Source organism: Cricetulus griseus, chromosome 3 (assembly GCF_003668045.3).
Source record: "Cricetulus griseus strain 17A/GY chromosome 3, alternate assembly CriGri-PICRH-1.0, whole genome shotgun sequence".
Taxonomy (NCBI): domain Eukaryota; kingdom Metazoa; phylum Chordata; class Mammalia; order Rodentia; family Cricetidae; genus Cricetulus; species Cricetulus griseus.
This window is the reverse complement of record NC_048596.1, coordinates 256,060,058-256,080,759: the sequence shown is the minus strand read 5'-3', so window position 1 is coordinate 256,080,759 and position 20,702 is coordinate 256,060,058. Positions and strand designations below refer to the sequence as shown.

The 20,702-nt window shown below is 39.0% G+C and overlaps 1 protein-coding gene across 10 annotated transcripts in view; it reads right to left on the bottom strand.

Annotated features, from left to right (window-relative positions):
• Positions 1–20,702, bottom strand: part of Fars2 (phenylalanyl-tRNA synthetase 2, mitochondrial) — a 426,758-nt gene that overhangs the window by 175,265 nt on the left and 230,791 nt on the right. For all 10 annotated transcript variants that reach the window (XM_035442922.1, XM_035442921.1, XM_035442917.1 and 7 more), the window contains one exon: positions 8,035–8,195. In XM_035442922.1, coding sequence (XP_035298813.1) covers positions 8,035–8,195 — 161 coding nt within the window. The remainder of the gene's footprint in view (positions 1–8,034; positions 8,196–20,702) is intronic.

Below are 20,702 nucleotides of genomic sequence, written 5' to 3'. Positions count from 1 at the left end.
CTGATCAACATTTTTAGTTTCTTTAAAACTCTGAGAATCACATTCCTAGGCTGAATGACCTCGAAGTTAGTATTTCAGACCTTTTTCCTTTGGGCTAATACTGTTAATTTAATCTAAGGCTCCAAGATAACCATTAAACAAAAAACAATGCTCTATAGCCAGATATAGCACAATAATCATCTTCCATTTGTTCTCTGAAAGTAAACAGCTCTAGACAAAACAGTCAGTTCTAGACAGAAGGAACTTTCTGTTCAACTGGAGTTCAAAGAAGGAAAGTAAGGCAGACTTTAGGCATTACTCAAAAAGAACGATTTCAGTCAGAATCAAGTTTTAAGTAGTCTCTATCATTCTACTTCATAAATGACAATCTATTAAAATGGGGTCAGTACAAAGCTGTATCTTTTAGGAGACAGTCTAATTATATGCAGCTGATGCTGTTGATTGTACAGTCCTACAAGTGTAAGTTTGCAGACAAGAGCATAGTCTACATATTAGAGCATAGCAGGCGGGCTTCTAGACCATGGCAGCTACCTTGAGATGAGATGTAAGAGAAGTCAGTGAGGACCCACAGAAGGCTTTTCCTCATACTCAAAATAAAATTAAAAAAGCATGTGTTTTCTCTCCTGTTGTATGTGAAGCTTTTGCTGCTATCTTTCAGGCTTGAAGGGAGCAAGTGTAAGCAAAACCCACTCAGGGTTCTAGAGCACAGGCATTGGTGCAGGGTCATTGTCTAAAACCCTGCATCAGTTATTAGTGTCATTTAGATGATTCTGCACAGCAAGTCATTAGTTCTCTTCTTTCAGTAACAGAAATAAAAGCCTTCATTTATTCTGGCACACAATTCCTAAAATATATTGCCCATTAGTTAATTTTATAGATTTTGGCAAGATTTAATGTTCAACATGTTGTCTATCCACAAGAACACAAGAAGCATTGGTATGATTAGTTAAAAAGCTTAAAAAAAAAAAAAGACCAGGAGCCCCATAACTATTTGAGGAACTATAAGCAATTCATGGTCACTAGGGGAGGGACAAATGTTTTCTTCAGTGGTATAGCCACTGGTAAGTTGTAGGTGCTCATATAAATAACTTCTCACCCAAATTACAATGAAAATTCCACCTTACCCCAAACAAACATGAAAGTAGGAGGGAAAGCTGAGAAAAGGATGGGGATCAGCAGAGTGTAAGTGAACAGGAAAAAGGGCACTAGGGGTGAATACAGTCAAAAAGATACATTATATACACAAAGAATATAAGTAGGGCATCACATATGTGTAAATATCACTAACCACACATACTTGAAATCTACACTACAAAGAAATCATAGGAGATAATATTGAGGTGTGTGTGTGTGGGGGGTACACATAAAGGTCCATGTAAATGTGTGTGTTTTAAAGACCGTTAATTAAAAAAAAAAAAAAAAAAGAGCAGTGGTTATAATTCTCTAAACGTAAAACACAACTAGAGCTGATCATTTTTACAGCTTAAAAGCAGTCAGAAACCATAGATTTGTGAGGCTAGATTCCAATAAAAACAGAATTTCACATGATAGGATAAGATGGGCTGTGGCCAATGAACAACCTAGCTCAGGTTGTAGAAAAACAAAGCTGTTGAAGGAAGCTGGAGAGAGTAGCTGACGGCATAAAGGACCAGGAATCACAAGGACTAAGTTGGGGCCCTCAGAAGAGCCTTGGTAGGGATATAATATGATGCTGGTGAAGACATGAGCAATAGTGTGTATTAAACACAATGAGCGAGAGTCTTTTCTAACGGCTTTACACAGAACTCAATAAAAATTCCCAAAATGCGAGGCTGGAGAGATGGCTCAGCAGTTAAAAGCATTTGTTGCTCTTGTAGAGGGCCTAAGTTCAATTCCTAGCACATATATGGCAACTTATAACCAATCATCTGTAATTCTAGTTCCAGAGGATGAGTCCTTCTTCTGGATTCTGGGGGCACTGTACACACATACATGCAGGCAGAAACCTCTTACATAGAAAAGAAAATAAATCTGATGAACAAAATGGTATGGGTGGAAACAGAATGTATGTCCTGGCCGAAGCTGGAGGTCAAGGATTCTTGGGTACAGTGCTGGGTGTGGAATCTGGACGTCATCTGAGGATGGGGAGCACACTGGAGGCTTAGGGAGAAGGAGGAAGACTCATCAGGCTGGGTTAGAGCACAGGGTATGCTGGCATGGATGGACAAGGGACAAGGTCTGGTGAAGAGAGTGGCTGGACAGGTCCTGAGCTAGTGAGGTCATAGATCTTAAAGCAGAACCTACTACTGACCCTTTCCTAGACCCTCATAATTCCTAACTGCATTCTCAATCCTTATGCCCACAGATAAGTGTAGCTTTCTCCTCTTATCAAAGACGCTTCTCTTATTATTGCAAAAACCCACAACTGGTCAAAATGTAGAGAACAACTGATTGTGGAGGTGCATAGCTCCAGGGAACATCTATAACAAAACTGTTATGCCTAAGGCACATCTGGGAAGAGAGAACATAAAGATTTTTAGAGTCAGAGACCAGGAAGTCTGTTGTGACATTGTGTCTTCTAGATATGACAGACAAGCTATACCCATGATACTAACAATATGGCTGCCTAAACAGGACCTCAACAAGACAATACCAATAGAAATGCTAATGATGAAGAGGGAGAATCTGAGATTCTCAGGTGGCTTAAGGTATAGACAAAGAACTACAGGCAACTAATGACTGTTGACAGAGAGAAACTCTGTCTTCTTCAGTGATGAGCCCCTAATACGTTATCCAATATCAAGTGGTAAGCTCCAAAATTATATAAATATACACAAGCAACACTCACAGACTCAGAGGATAGTGTTTATATATTTTAGCCATATATATATATATATATATATATATATATATATATATATATATATATGAAAAAAGAGGCTATAAATTGGAAAGGGGTTAAAGGGAGGATAGGGAAGAGGGGAAATGATAAAATTGTATTTTAAATTAAAAATAAAAAACCTAGCAATAACAATAAGAAAAACTGGTTTCCACATGTGTCTGTTCTCTTACTGTTGCATTATTCACATGTGCAAGTCAATTACCAACTTGCACAAAGCCCTTTGCTTTCCTATCTTCCATTTATTCCTGTGGCCCTTTCTTCTTAAATGAGCCATCTCTTTTCCAGCAAAAGAAAATGCTAAATTTTGAGTGAGTTGGAATAAAATGCATATGATAGCAGTTAAAAAAAAAAAGTGTCATTACAACACATTGAGACTCCTGTGACTCTCACAAAGGGATTTATGTGAACTAGAATGAGGAAATACTGTGAAATCTTACATTAGGTCTCTATTAGATACCATTTATGATAATTACAGCAACACCTTATCTAGAAGCTCTTCCAAACCAGGAGATTAATACATAATCAGGCAAGAGCCCTGAGACATTCTGGAGAGACATGGGAGGATTCAGAGAATTAACTAGTAAGAAAGGGTAAAAGAAAGGAAAAAGGAAAGTATGACCTTCACACTCACTGGTCAGTGTTACCTTAGCTGCAATCGCCTATGTGTAGTTCCACCACTGTTCTCTGTTATCTTATGTGTCTCAGTAAATCTGCTTCTTCCTCTAGATCAGAAGCATCTTGGAGCTGGGAACTAAGAATTTCACCTAAGTGTCTCCATGTCTACTACTACTTGTTAAAAGTAAAAACAGAGCTTACTAAATATAAACAGCTGTGGACTCAAGCTTGGCTTAAAAATTCTGGCTATCACTGAGTAGTAGAGTTACTATGGTTAGGTTTCTTGATGAGACCAGGCCTCACTTTTATGCCTACAAATTATATTCACAAAATCAACCTAATCCATTGGGGTGCAGCAAAATAATAGGCAAAGTATTAATTCATGGTTTGCATACAGCATCCAACAAGTGCCAACTGTTACAAGGTTTTAATATAATTATGTACAGGACTCGGTGAGATGGCTCAGTGGGTAAAAGTAATTACAAGTCAAGCCTGACACCCTGAGCTGGAACCCAATAACCCACAGTGGGAAGAAAGAAGCAACTCTCAAAAATTGTCCTCTGAACAGTCCTTTTACACAGTGTAAAAAGTATTTCTCTCTCCCTCTCCCTTCCCCTCTCTCTTCCCCTACTCTCTTTCTGTCTTTCTCACACACACATAATATATGATGATCACACAGAGGAATTACATATGGAATCATGCCTATTCAATAGTATAGATAAATAAGGGGAAAGAACCAGCACACAATACTCCCTTAAGAATGCTCCAGTCCCCAGGTAACACAGACCCCAATGCTGATGATTGCTGCTACTGGAAGGTACAGACCGAGTTTCCCTGGGGGACTAGGCATAGCTGACTACCAACAGACTGAGTTGATAAAAGAAACCTTCAGAGCTCCTACTTTCTGATGTGTTAATACCAAATTCTTTGTCTATATCATGTTTTGTTTAAAATTCTTATTTTATCATCTCTAGTTGATACTTATTTTGATTTGAATACTAACTTACAGTCTTTTTAAGCATAAAGATAAAGAAATACCAATAAAGGAGGAGGAAAGACGGAAGAACAAAGAGAAGGTAGAATATTAAGTAGCTCATCAAAAACTTGGAGTGTAAAAGTAACAATCTTAAAAACTTAAAAAATTATCATGGCAAAAAAGAGTTTATAGATCTGCTTATGAAAGCGTTATGCTAAATTCACAAGAAGAGTGCACCAGAGGAGGAAGTCTCAGATCCTGGTCAGAGGGTCAGCCTCATTGAACAGATAAGGCCCTTGTTGCCACCTAGAGAGTGTTGCTTGTGGACTTGTGGCACCAGCAACAACAGGCAGGTAATAAGAAATGCACACTCTCTGTTCCCACACAGAAGCAATGAATCTGGATCCAGGTTTAACAGGATTCACGGGTGACTCATCTGTACATTAAAGTTTGAGAATCATTAATATATGGGTTTGCTGTGATTAGATTAAAAAAGGAGGTTAATAAACCCCATAATTTATATATTTACATATATGCAATATGCTTTGGCTATCAATTATCCATCTATGAATTTAAGTCAATTAAGCTTTAAAAAATAGCCCCTTGAAGTCCTGATTGAGCAATACACTATGCTAAGACTGATAATGAAATGGGCCCTTTTCCTCATGTATACATTGGGGGAGTTATCAGTATTCAATTCAGAGGGTTATTGAGAAGGCTAAGAGCATGGCCAAAGGGAACATCACCCAGGTTTAAGAATAGCATAGTATGCAGACAGTGAAGGTAACCTGCAAAGATTCCCTTATCCAGCAGAAAAGGAAATAGTTACTATTGCTAAAAAATTGGTCAGCTACTATAGGCAGACATGTAATTAATGGCATTAAAGCAAGGTATGTAAATAAAATGCATGATGTATTAATACTCTGTAGGGATAAATATTGAACTCACAGTTGTAGATTGTTTCAAAATTGTAAAGGACATATAACTGGTGATTTACCATGCAAGTGTGACTTCAAGGGAGTCAGAGAAACATCCCACAAAGGCACATGCATTCAGATGGATGCACACTGGGTCCTGCAACAGCAGACAGAGAGCTCTTGTGCAGAGCAAGAGGACACTTGCATGACAAAGCAACCACATTGCTTGTCCACTTATCTCAAGCATTATTTGGGTGGGCTAAAGAGAGCTGTCATAGTCAAAGCCTTTGATCAAAATATGCAAGCTGAAGACCAAAAATAAAGTGTCATAACTCAAGTTTCCTACTTACGAGGTCTAAGAAACGGCTCTCAAGGTATTTCAAGGGTCTCCTAGATAAGTCCTTAGGGTGCTCTAAATCGGAGACTGCATTAGAAGCCAGAGTACCTTTACATCTCGGAGTTGATTTACAAGACCACAGAGACTGCAGAGGATATAACTACTGAGGCCAAGAGAGCCATGAGTTAGGAGGGCCAAAGGGAAGATAAAGGAGACAAATCTCTGTGTCTGCACAACAGGATTCTGGAGCTTCCTGGCCAGAGAAGTCACAAGCCATAAGATCTCAGCTGCAGAAGGCTGTTTTCAACATTTCTCCTCCCCTGATCTGGGCGAGAATACTCCTCTCATCTGGGATTACAGACAGCTGCTTCTGTGAAAAGAGGCTCTTAGTTCCCTTTTCTGAGCAGAAACATGACAACTCTATGAAAACAGTAAAAAAGTGCCAATAACAAAATTAGCAGAGTTGATAGCAAGCACATTATGTTAAAAAGAGAGAGTGGCAAGCAAAATATGCTCCTTAATGACATCTAGAGCCCTGGACTTGGTAAATATGTTCCTGTACCCTTTTAAAGGGGCAACTAAGAAAGGTCTGGACAGACTGGGCATAGCGGTGCAAACTTTGAATCTCACCATTTGGAAGGCAGAAGCACATTGCTATCTGGGACTTACAGGACAGACTGGCCTACATGGCTACTTCAAAGTAAGCCAGGGCAACATAGACCAAGTCTTAAACCAAACAAACAAACAGAAGCCAGGTAATTGTTCCTAGCACCACCGAATCACAGAAAAACCTGTAAGGAGGAGGCAAAACTGCAAAGGAAGTGATGAAATCTCAGGGGCTAAATAAAAGGTCCATGTGGTATGCAATCATGTTAGGGGTCCGGAGAGCTGGCAAAAGCACAGGAACAGACTGTCTCCTAGAACCGCCCCTTGACTTGGGACAGCCAGACTATCTACATAATGAAAGGACACAACTGCATATTGTTTTAAACTTCTGACTTTGTAGTCATGTGTCAAAGCAACAATAGAAACTGATACAGGCTTTGGTTTCTCGAAGCACGGTAATATTTATAACAAACACCTTAAAGTGTAGAAGTGTTCTTTGTATTAGTTACTGGGTGAGGAAATTAAGGAGGGCATGGTAGGGGCCTCCACAGGGAAAGTGGGGGTAGGTAGGTGGGGAGAAAACAGTGCTAAAGATCAGTAAAAAATAACCTTAACAAGGGTTAAATGTTGTCAGGAGTCGGACACCAGGGTACAGGGAATACAAGGAGGGAAAACTAACACCAAAGACCTTTTGTGGAATATTATTTTTAGATGTGTTACATTCATTTATGCTGTGGAACGTTTGTTAAATGATATAAAAATGTGTTAAAATCTTTTATGTTGCATTTATATAACTGTAAAGATGTGTTTTTTTTGCATGTCGAAAACAACTTACTGTATTAAAAAAGAGATGAACAGCCAATAGCTAGGCAGGAGAGAGGAATAGGTGGGGGTGCCAAGCAGAGAGAATAAATAGAAGGAGAAATCTAGAGAAGAGAGGGAGGAAAAAGAAAAGAAGGAGAGGAGAATTCCAGGAAAGAAAGACATACAGAATAAAGAAAGGTAAAAAGCCCAGAGGGAAAATATAGTTAAAGAGAAATGGGATGATTTAAGTTAGAAAAGCTAGCTAGAAACAAGCCAAGGTAAGTCCAGGCATTCATAAGTAAGAATAAGACTTCGTGCATTTATTTGGGGGCTGGGTGGTGATACTGCCTACATGTAAGTTGAGTTTTCTGATCTTGACCTATGTGTTAATTAGGGTTTCTATTGCTGTTAAGACACACTATAACCACAGAAACTCTTACAAAGGAAAACATTTAATTCAGGCTGGCTAAGAGTTTCAGAGGCCCATAATCTTCATGGCAGCATGAAGACAGACATGGTACTGGAGAATGAGCAAGAGTTCAACTTCTTGATCTTCAGACAGCAGAAGCAACTGTGGGATTGGGTGTAGCGTAAGCATATGAGACTTCAAAGCCTGGCTCCACAGTAACACACTTCCTCCAACAAGGCTATATCTCCTAATAGGACATATCCCTATGGGCCAAGCAGTTAAACATAGATATTGGGTCTATACCTTAAAGAAATGCTCACAGATTTGTTTCTATGATGACTTTAAAACCTATAAAGTTGACAAGCAAGATTGCCACCCTGATTTTTAAAAATATTATTTAAAAATTCAACAGTTTTGAAGTAAAAGATTCACCTATATTTTGATGACCATTTTTAATCAGCATTATCCTAATTCTTATAATCATCCTACCTGAAACTGGACCCTCTGATTGATGTCTGACAAGTGGAACTGCTCCAGGAAGCGCTCGTCCTCACTCCAGAAGAGGCGGATGTCAGGGATATCATACAGGATCATAGCCAGTCTTTCTAACCCCAGGCCAAAAGCCCAGCCAATTCGATCTTGAGCACCAGCTGCAATTAGGAACAATGCAAAATGTCTGTTTAGCAAAGCATCAAGACCACACAGATGCCTGGTGCACTCTGATCAAGACTGACAATGCCTCTGAGTGGCAGGGCTGAAGAGTACTAGGGACTGATCTAAGACAATGTTCAATCTTATCTTCTCCTTCATGTCCACACTTACACCCCCCTGGAAGCTCTCTGGAATCATACCCGCTGGAGCATGTCTTTAACTTCTCAATGAAGTCAACGGGGAGATTTATGCATTGATGTTTCTCTTCCCTTCTTCCCCCTCTGTGTATGGGTGTGCACATTTGGGTGCATTTGTGTCTGAAGGTGCATGTGTTTGTGTTCAGGTCAGAGGTCAACAACAAAGAAAGAAGTTAAAGAAGATACAAGGTACTTTCTTGATTCCTTTTGTACCTCACTTTTTAAAGCTTTATTTCTTTTTATTTTATGTGTATGGTTGTTCTCCCTGCATGTACCTCTGTGTACCACATGCTCATAGTGCTCACAGAGGCCAAAAGAGAGTACTGGACCTTCAGGAACTGGAGCTCTAGATGTTTGTGAGCTGCCAGATGAGTGCTGGGAATGAAACCTGGGTCCTCTGCAAGAATAAAAAGTGTTCTTAACCACTGGCAGCATCAATACCTTATTTTGGAGATAGGATCTCTTAATATACCTGAAACATGCTGATTTATTGAGACTGGCTGGTTAGCAAGCCCAAGAGATCCTTTTGTCTTCATCTTCCCATCACTGATATGACAAGCATTCACTGTCATGCTTGGCTTTTTATTTGGGTGTGAGGGATCCAAAGTCAGGTCCTCATGATGGTATATCAAGTACGTTACCTACTGAGTCATCGCCCCAGCTCCAACTCCAACCCTTGCTCCTGCCTGTGATCTGTGTTTGCACTGATTCAAACATTTGTACCCTATATACAGAGCACTTAAGAGAAAGGAAGAAAAGATCTCTCCCTAAGTAGCTTACCATACAGACAAAAGTCTTCAAAATTGTCCAGAGCACATGGCTGACATTCAGAAAACAGTATCAGGCCTTCAAGAATTGAGCAAATGCCCCCATCCCTAACCCAGAAGCTATCACCAATCAATAACCACTTACAAATGAAAACTGAGTTTTCTCCAAGGGAGTCTTGGTGGGGAAACAAACTACTGTTAAGGGTAGACTGCGTGCGAAGCAGTGGGTGGCACAAAAATTTAACTCAATGGCATCTTTGTATGTTCTTTGTCTCATAATGCTATACCAAGGCTTTTTTTTTTCATTAATTCTCTCCCTTCCTATCTCGCTCCCTTACCCCCTCACCACAGAGGTTCAGTGCATATATATTATAGCTTCTGGTGTTGTGTGTATGGCAGTCCTGAGTGTATGAAAGAGTGGGTCTCTGAATCTGTATCTGTTTCTTGTGCCTTTTTTGGTGCTCTCATCCTGTTTGTTCATTTTGTCCTATTGTGCTGTGTTTGCTTTTGTTTTATCATTATCATTATATCATATTATAATCCCTTAGGAGCCTGTTTGTTTTCTAAAGAGACAGAAAGGGGGTAGATTTGGATGAGAGGGGAGGTAGGTAGGAACTGGAAGGAAGAGAGGACAGGGAAACAGTAACTAGGATATATTATATGAAAAAGACTCAATAAATACTTCACCTTTTAAAAATACTTTTTTAAAAATCCTTCATGACCTATCTTAAGAATGTGCAGAGAGCAGGCAAGCAGCATGGAAATGTATCCAAAAGTATTTATTCCTAAGGTAATGTGTCCTGTTCAGATTATGACACAGCCATGAATTTTAAGGCTGTATTTCACATATATGAGGTAAAATAAGAGGAGGAAGGCATGGGAGAACTTCACACAGCTAGAAAAGCATAGAAAGAACTCATGAAATAACACCATTCCAACTGAACACCAATGATGAAGAGAGTCCAATGGCAGTCAGAGGTGACCCCAAGATGCCCATCTCCATGCACATGTCCTAGAAAAAGCCCTCCCTGAGTGTGGTGAGGACCCACAAAGGGTGAGATTTCATGCCTGTGATTAGCCCATTTTATGTAAGACTCCATTTTTACAGACTAGAGAGAGTGGACTTTGTTGGCTATGAGCAGCCATATGGTCTTGGGAAGCCTCAAGGATCTGCAAGAGGAAATAGGAACCTCATTCCTATAAACCTAAGGAACAAATTACCCCAATAACTGGGTGTGCGGAGAAGTGGCCTTGTGAACTACAGATAAGCATTCTGCCAATGACTACTCTCATGTTTGTTCTGGCCAGAAGGCTTGGGCAAGGGGCAAGAGAAATGTCTCAGTGTTTAACAACATGGACTGATCTTGCAGAGGACAGCAGTTTTGATTCCCAGCACCCACATCAGGCAACTCACAACACCCTTAACTCCAACATTAGGGGAATCTGACAATTCCAGCCTCCCGGGACATCTGTAATCACACACACACACACACACACACACACAGAGAGAGAGAGAGAGAGAGAGAGAGAGAGAGAGAGAGAGAGAGAGAGAGAGAGAGAGAGAGAGAGAGAGAGAGACCCATGCACTGTGTTTTTAAAAAAATAAAAGCTTGTTTATGTTGTGGCATCCAATCATCATTGAAGCTTTAAGAAAGAGCATGGTTTGCTCAGCTGTAATAAATTTCATCTTTAGAACACTTTGGTTTTGTCCCATCTAGACTTATATCTGAAATACATTCATCATTCTATCATGGTTCATTAAATTATTAAGACAATGCCAGAAAATCCCGTTAGGGATACTGATTACCAAACATAGTCTTCTTAAAGGAGGCTTCAGGAAATAAATAGATCTCAGATCTAAGAAAATTCCTGTGAGTCTTATGAACAAAAAAGGCTTCCTCCAGAACCACTGGGCTGTTTTTAACTTTGAGGATGCCATGCATTACATAATTGGTCATAATTCACTCTTTATTTCAGCCCTGTGGAAACTTGGAGCTAAACATGTATATCCACTTAAGAACTTTAAAAAATGCCCAGGATTTAAGTTTATGTTACCTCTATACCAGTTTTATTTTCATATCCTGATTTCCATGTTGCTCTGATTATTTCAACTATTTATTTAACCCTCTTCTATGTATTTTATAAGGTGTATTTTATAATTATTTGTGGAAGAGAACAAGCCATAAATAAACAACACTGGAAACCACTGTCAGCTGAAATGGGGACAATCTTCAGCTCTTTGGGATACTTGGCTGTAATTGATTGACAGGTGTTCAAAGACAGACAGAACTTACAGAAGGATTTCCCCCCTCATTCTAAAACCATAGACTCAAGAAGCCAGAATCACCAAAAGAGAAAACTCAATGCAGAAGGGTATTGTCACTAACAGAACCCTTGTGATGAGAGGCACCCAAGCATTCTAATGAGTGCCACTCCACAATGACTGAACATTTGTTGCTGAACGTCTTTATAAGAAAGTCAGTCACTGCATGTGGAAAAAGAGAGAAAGAGTAGGAGGTAGGCAATAGAAAAGAGGACAGCAAGATAGGATCACTGTGAAAGTAAAGTAGAGAAACAAAAGTGATCTTATGGTTTAGCCGATTCTAACCCATGGATGTGCCTATGAGATGGCGGGTCCTCCCAGCCCTTGCCTCTACAGCTATTGGGAAGGGATTGAAAAATATTAGCTAGTGCCTATTAAATGATGCTCCTTCAGGAGCAGAGTTCCCTCCAGAGATTACAACATAAAAACAAAGACTGTAGAAGTAAAGATAAATTTAAAGTACAATATAATTCCAGGGTGGGGATGGCTAGGAAAAAAACACACAGACTGTTACCAATGCTGAACAGTGGGGGACTGCTAACTTCTTTCCTTAAAAGCTGAGATGTACTTTCCTCTTTTATCTACAGTTCTTCATCAATAGCATTCTCAACTCTTGGGAGAGAATGATATCTTCTCTTCATTAGGGATAAAACTTAGGTCTAAAGAATCAGTGGGGCATGTGCTGATTTCCCACAGGTTCTGAATTTGACCTCAGGACCCAGCCCAGCAGCCCACATCATATGTAACTGGCTCCAGAAGAGCCAGTGCCCTCTGCTGCCTCCATGGATGCCTTTACTCACATGCATCCAGCAGCCACACAGTCACACACACAGACACTAATGAAAACAAATCTTTAAAAACTATAATTGCAAAGGCTTTCTTGGTCTCCTTTTATGGTTTTGCATCCTTGGCCCTTGCCATATTAACAAATGACAGTATGCATCCTTTGCTCTTATAAAACAAACTAAAGGAAATCCCTGAAGACAATCTTTTCAGCAGTTATAACATGAGAGTAAAAATCCATTAAAACTAAAGATAATAGAGTTTTAAAGTAAAGTAAAATTTCAAAGGGGCATACTCGGAAAAAAAAAACAGACTAATATCTCTTATGAACACAGATGCATAAATCCTCAACAAATTACTAGAAACCAAATTCAGCAGCATATTAAAAAGATTATACACTATGATCAAATGGGATTTGTGCAGGAATACACGCAAGGGTAATTCAAAATATAAGACCCAATGAAAGTAATATAGCAAGCTAGTAGAAAAAAGGGGGAAACACACACCATTATCATAATTAATGCCAAAAAGAATTTGATAAAATGCAACATACTTTCATGATTAAGTAAATTTTCAATAATCAGAACACAATGGAATATCCTCCACATAGCTAACATCATATTGAGCGGTGAAACACTGACAAAGGTGTTAGCTACCCCCACTTCTATTCACATAATACTGACAGTTCTAAACAGAAAAATTAGGTAAGAACAAGAGATAAAAGATACCCACTTGGAAGTTACAAAATATAATTATCTTATTTATAGATGACACAATTGTTATAGAAAACTTCAATGAGTCCATGAAAAAACATGAACTTTCAAATTCAGAAAAGTTGAGTAATACATAACTAAAATTGCAAAAAATATGTATAATTGAATTGCAAAAATCAACCATATGTCCAAATGTCAATAATGAACTATTTGAATTAATGAAAAAACTTTATTCACCAGAGTATCACGAAGAGCAAAGTAGAGCTTGGCAAAAAAAAAAAAAAAAAACTGCCTTTACTTACTGAGCCATCCTGTCTATCCCCCCTCCACCTGACACTTTATTCAAAACCTGAAATAGATTGGAAATCTAAATTTAAGGTTTAAAAGTTTAAAACTCTTCAAAAAATAGGAAAAAAATCACCCCTTGCCTGCAAAAGCTCACCAAAGAAAGAAGCTGAGTTTCATCAACATTTAGATTTTTTTTTTGTACATCAAGACACTTTAGGAAAGTGAAACCATAGCCTAAAGAATGGCAGGAATGATTTGCCATGTGTCTGATAAAGGTTGACTGTTCAAGGTTAAAAAAAAAAAAAAGAGAATTCCCACAGTGCAACCATAGACAACCCTATAAAAAAGAGGGCAAAGATTTGCACAAACCTCCCAATACATAAATAGCCAACATTTCACCCATACTGTCTTGATTTTGTGCTTCACAAGGAAGCCATGAAAACAGCCATGTTGGTATCTAGGCTTTATCAATGCTGGAACTCAAATCTATGGACAATTCAAGTACACATCCAGTGGCTGGTTCCCCAGATTCATGCTGAAACATGAACTTAGGTCTTTCCAAACACTTGAGAGCCACATTCCATCTGTGAGCCTTCTACTCTGGAAGTACTTGTTTCATGACTGACTTTGCCATAGTCCATGAACTAGCAAAACAGCTTATAGGAAGTCCTCAGATGTACCAGGAGACTTCAATGTTGGGTTTGGCTACTCCAAAAATGGCCTTTTTGCTGGATCTGACCTGAATATACAAACAGAACTCCCCCTGGTTGGGATAAAGGGACTAGTGTTTAGCAGTGGCACTGGATAAAAGCTTTTGCCTCCTTAGTTACAATGACCATCACAGGAACAGCAAGCAGCACATTGCCCAGGAGAGACACTGCACACAGAGGCTGGAACAGAAAGGCCAACGCAGTGACAGCCATTCTGATTTCTCTTCTTCCTACTTAGGATGTGGTCCTTGACCTCCTCCTTTCAGCTACACTTCTTCAACTGGTTCCTCTGGGACAGGCCACTGGATGATTGACTTCTCAAGTTAAGCCTCAAGATCGATCTCCTACCTGAAAAATTTCACCAGCTGTATATATCCTTGGCCCCACACACTTCTGTCAATAAGTCCTTCACATGATCCAAAGGCAGACTTTTCTTTAAAAGTTTTTCATGCCTGGGAACAGACTGTGGACTGGCCATGAAAAGAGTTTTCCTTAGTATACTCTGCACTGTACACTACTGACAATACACACACCATTGTCTATCTCATGGAACTCAGTTTGGCCCAGGCCCTTTCTTTGCTGGGTCCAGAATTTGGCCTTCTGTACCTAAAGAAACAGAAGTTTCTGGAGCACATGCCAATCAATAGCACATAAAGTGATTGCCCGAGATTCTCCTCCACAGACATCCTCAATTTCCAAAGTCAAAGTATCATTCACTGGTAGATGTGCAGAGCTAGAGACCAGGTATCAATGACTCTAGACATGGAGCTTTGAGTATTAATAATATTATGAACTTTCAGTGTAAATAGCTATGAAAGTAGATCAAGGCACACTTAGGTAAGTTTGGAAATTGAGAAAAAGAAAGAACGGGAGGAAGAGAGGGAGGGAGAGAGGGAAGGAGGACATAGAAACCAAAGAATATTACGGAGATTCATCACAAAAGTATGAAGACTAATAAATTAATAGATATATCATTGGGCATTCATGACAGGAAAAAAAAAAAGACTTGAGTCACAAGGTGTTAAGGATACCCCAAGAGGACAGCTATGTGCTTTACTCTAGCTGTTTTCTTCAATATACACCACAACATAAAAGTGCAACCCCCTGGGAATAATGAAGACTCCTTTCCCCGTGGAGTAAAGTGGTGTTACTATCTCAGTCAGGAAAGATGTTAACACTGCCAGACCTAGCAATAATATTTCCATAAGGAAAAGTACACAGAAGCCCAGATCTCCATGATGTTCTCAGTGAGAAGGTACAAAAAACCCAATGGGATCAACAAGAAAGTGATATTAGAATTAAAAAAAAAGAACCCTAATGCCATAAATTGTAATCACTCCACAATGGATGGAAGAACAGCAAAGGGGCTCAGAGCCTAGGCACTATAGTCTGAGAACCAGAAACAGTGTTTTTGGTTACAGCTTCACAGAGCTCACAGGTAACATTCATTCTTCTGGGGCACACCAAAGTGTACAATCTATAGAAATGCAAACATACTCTATAAAGATAGACATTAACTTCTCTCAGGCAAAATAGGGTACCAGTAGCCATATCAGACATCACTTTATATATTCTATTTATCTGGTAGATCAACATGATATATTTGATTCATATTCAATGATAATGACACAGATTTATATTGATACTTACTGACACATCTGTGAATATTCATTGCATACTATAGTAATTACTGAAGTCATCTGAGACTGGCTTCAGACAACATGCTCCTTTAGCCCTTGACATTTGTTGTATAGTTTCTAAACAAGAGATGAAGATTTCATATTGCACAACACTCTCACCCAATTTGAAATCTACATTCCATTTTTGTGTCTCAGTCATTAACCCATAACATTTCCCCCTTTCAGTTGAGGACTATACATTTTCCTTACAAAGCATGCACCATCTCTGTTCATCTAGAAACACTCCTAGCTTTCTCTTGTTTTACATGGTACTGGCATGACATGAGAACCCAAAGCCAGTTGTTTTGCACAGTATGCAGAATGTGGGATTGTCTGGTAGGCTTTTGTGACTGAATTCAGGTTCTGGAACCCAGCAGAAACCTATAAATGACATTGCTCCTTCTCCAGGAATCAAGCTGAGACTCTTGGTGCCCATTATTTCTAGCATTTACTTTTCTGATAAAAAACAAACAAACAAACAAACAAACAAACAAACACCACTCCTACAACTTGGTGGTTCATGAGCTTCAGAGCCGTTGATGCCGGGTTCTTTAGTTCCTCACTGGGTCCACTTAAGCACATGTTTAAGTGAGCATGTGTTCAGCTGAGCTCACATGGATGCTGTTGGCTGGCTATGGCTGGGACATTTGGTCCTTTCACATCACACAGTAAGCCAGTTTGGGTGCCTGCACATATGGGTGCAGGATTCTACTTGCATCAGAAATATGAATCTCGGTATGCAAACACTGCATGTGTCTTTTTGCTGTTGACCTGACTGACTAAACCCTTAGGGCCAAGCCACATATGAGGAGTAGAAAAAGTCTGCCAACTCAGTCATTAGCAAGCCTGTGGGAGGATAAGTTACAGTGTTTTAACAAGTAAAGTATATGTAAATGCTTTATGCTAATATCCATTTATCTTTTCAGCAGATATTTATTATGACTTATTTTTGTAAAAAATAATATGGTAGATGCTTTCTGATTAGCAATATCAAATAAGATAAGAAAAAAGAATAATTACTTGGTATGATAAATCAGAAAATAAGATCTCATTAAATCTCATGTCATTATGTGAAGTGACTATTATCAGCCCTATTTCCTAGTAGATAAGAAAGCCAGTTTAAAGGGCATACTAATTTTCTCAGGGTTATACAACTATCTAGAAATGCTTCTGGTTGTAAGGAGTAGAAAATCCAAATGAAAATTACATGCATCATGGACACAACTTCCACAAGGATTCTGAAGGGGGCCACTTCCTGGTTTGGTAAAACAGCTCTACGATGTCATGGATGATCCTTGCTCCTTTTATCTTTCTGTCCTGCTCTCAGAAATGGCTGCCATGAGTACTGCTGTAATTACCTGGTGCTGTACAGAGAAAGAAAGCATTCCTAATACTTCTTACTTCTTAAAGCCACCCCCCTGAGCTAGCTTGCTAGGCCACTAAGTTTTAAGGGGTGAAAGAAAACATAGCTGCCTGGCTTCTCTAAGTCTAAAATGGAAATGTCTCTAAGGAGAGCTGGCACTGGGGTTAGCTGGCCAACACCGAGTAAGTGCCAGATCTCAGATGTGAATCAGAAGCATGGAGCTTTGAGAGCTCATACCCCCGAGGGATACATCCTTTCAAAGCAAAGAGACAAAGAGCCCTCAGTCCTATGAGTGCTAAAAATGAGGTTCTTTGGAGAGGCAGAGGGAGGAGTTACTTTAAAATAGCCTGAACAAGTCTGTTTGGAAAAGTACATCACAAATATTCTTAAATGACTGCAGGGTGTTGAAGGTAAGATCACTAAGCAGAAGCAAAAATAAGGCAGACAAATGGAAGCAGGAGCATGGCACTGGGCCAAGCTGACCAAACTGGACAGGGCACAAGAATATCACACAACATGCCTCTGTCAACTTTTATTAAGCATGAAAAGGTAAATATAGTGATATTCACTTCACCAAACGAGAGCTCATATCTCACCTCCTAACACCTCCCTCAGACAGATCCAAAATACAGTGCTTACATTTTTAGCCTATTTCCTTTAAATTCATTGTAAAATCCTAGATTTCAAAATAATTAAATGTTTTTAAAGTAATATGTTACAAACAAGTTACAGCAAAAGTCAGCCTCCCCATAGTTTAATAGCTTTGTTTAACTGCCTTATAGTTTGATACTAAAAAATAATACTTCACATTCTTTTAAATAGGTACTGTGACTTATTTACTGTTCATTTATTTCTTTGTGGCCAGGATCTCACTAAGTGGCCCAAGCTGGCATCGAACTCTTGCATCTTGCCTCCCCCACTGAATGCTGGGATTACAGGATTGTGCTACCATCTGACTTGAAATGAAGGATGGCATTTTATTGTAGTTGTTTTGTTTTGAGACATGGTCTAATGCAGCCCATACTGGTCTCAAATTGTGTAGCCAAGGATGACCTCAAAACTTTTGTTTGTTACTCCTGGTTCTAGCTTCCCAGGGCTAGGATTATAGGAATAGGCCACCATGCCTGGTTTTATGTGGTTCTAGGAACTTAGTCCAGAGCCTCGAGCATGCTAGGCAAGAAGTGTACCAATTAAGCTGGATCACTAGCCCATTTGTTTGTTTTGAGATAACTCAGGTTATCCGGGAACGACGTAATTCAAGCTGATCTCTGAAGAACTATGTAATTCAAGCTGATCTCTGATTCCTAGCAACCACCCTGCTTTAGCCTCCCGAGCATTGGGATTACAGGCATGAATCACCCAAAGAATGAGAGGCAGTTTTCATGCTATCACTTAATTGTGTTTTGTTTTAAATTAAACTGCATACAGATTCTTAAGTAATAACATACTCTTCTAAATTTGCAGGTGGTCCTGAAAGAAACTGGGTAATACTTAAAGTGCACTAAAGTGATCATTAATTTTCACTTCCAACTAAATGTGGAATCTTTATATGCTGCTTTTCATAGGGTGAGTTACACCTATAAAAGATGCTTGAGAAAACACTCCAAAGCTGCTGAGCACACTTGCCAATGCTGGAAAATGCTTCCACTCACACCAAATGCCATCACTAGATTTCTTTATTAACAAGAGTTACCAAAATAAGGCCATAAGCAGAAAATGAAACAGAAATTAGTGAGTTCACTATATTATAAAAAGTCTTTAAAGGAAACAGAGCAGAAATGGAATGAGGTTCAAGAAATTCCCTGAGCACAAATTATAAGGACATTTTGATTCTAGGAGCCCTGTCTTGGACAGCAGGGCAAACATAGTATTTCTACAGAGAAAATAGCCACTTATTGCCTGCTGACACTGACCAGAAGCATCAAGTCCCACCTAAGAGGATTATCTGACCCAATCCTTTGCTGACTAACAAACATAAGCCCAGGAGCAACCAGGTATAAAACACAACACAGAGCCTAAATAGAAAATATATAGATGTAAAGTATCTACCATCTATTTATCAGTCTACCTAATGTATATCAGCACCCACACACCCACATACATACATGTTAGACACACATATTGTAACACACATATCATTTACATATTAAGAAGAATGCCTATATCTTCATGGGTGTGGAAGACATGAAAACATACTAATATCCCTTTCAAACATTTTAACCCGGAGCTAGAACCCCTAAAGTATTAAATTAGATGCCTTATCTCTTTCTCTCTGAAGAGAAAAGAAATGACAGTTGTTTTCATCTCTCCACTAAAAAACAGCTTTCCAAAAATAAAAGTTAACAGTGCTCTATTTCTTGTGACACTGTTGTAATTTTTTTTAACCAGGAAAGGGACTTAATTTAGAGTAAGTAATGCCACTGCCACTTAAGCCTATGAATGATGAAAGGAATGTCAGCTGTTCTAATTCCATAATTCCCAAGCATTGACAATTAATGAAACACTCTTTACTAGTGGGAGTTGTTTTAAGCAGCAGATAAAGGAGTCACTGAGCCTTTTAAGATTTATTCTCATAACCAAATTACATATCTCTTCATCATTATCCAAAATATAATTAAAAGATGACATTTAAAAACAAACCTTAAAAAAAAAAAATCAAACTGCATCCCACTCCCAGCGGAAAAGTGAGAAACAAGGCCTGTCTTCCAGGAGCATGGGGAGGAATTGCACAGTAAAGCCCATCTTGATCTTAGTCTCCCTTCTTGCTACAGCTGTCACCCCAGGCATCAGTCTCACTTGTCAATACAGGAAATGTTAGATTGTATCATTGAATGCTATTGGACAGATATTAATTATGCTGTTTCACTGCTGAAGAAATATTCGTTGACCTTTCCCAACAGAAAACAAATCAATAGGAGGATCTTATGAAAACTGCTTCCTCCCTGGGTTTGCTCCAGAACTTGGAAATTTACTGAGTTACATATTTGTTACACCATCTGCTTCATAAGCATCTACACCAAGAGAAAAGGTGTTCTTTCATGTTTGCTCAAACAAAAAAATCCAGAAATGGCTATAATTCTTTGACTGTAGTCATGCTAATTATCAAAAGACAAAATTTCAGAGCACAAGATTAACAGTTTTGATATTATCCATCCCATATATTAAGGACAACTGTATAAATGTGCCTCTTTTCAGTCTTAACTCTGGTGTCTCAGCAATACTAAGCCAGTCTACCTTGTCCTCAGCATCCCCAGAGGGCACATCCTCACAAAGCACAAGGGACTAAGGTCTGGAGGGAGGATCATGACCAGTATCATCACTGGGTTTGCCAGGGCTTGGCCTCCACAACTGTTTGCAATTATTTATAACATATGAAAATATACAGAACTTGACTAGAATAACAATAACAAACTTTTGTCTATTAACATTTCACATATACTAACCAATACTTTAGTTAAAGGATCTGGTATAAAAACAAGAAAAAGTCAATCAATCCTAAGAAGGCCAACCCATCTACAAACAAGGTGGCTCAAGAAAGTGATAAATGTCCTTCAACAAGTGAATGATCATAGCAACTGTGATACACATCATGGCATAATACTGTACAAGGTGGAATGAATAGCTGATAAGATACACCAACTCCTGTAACTCTTCAGGGAATTACACTGAATGAAGAAAGCTAA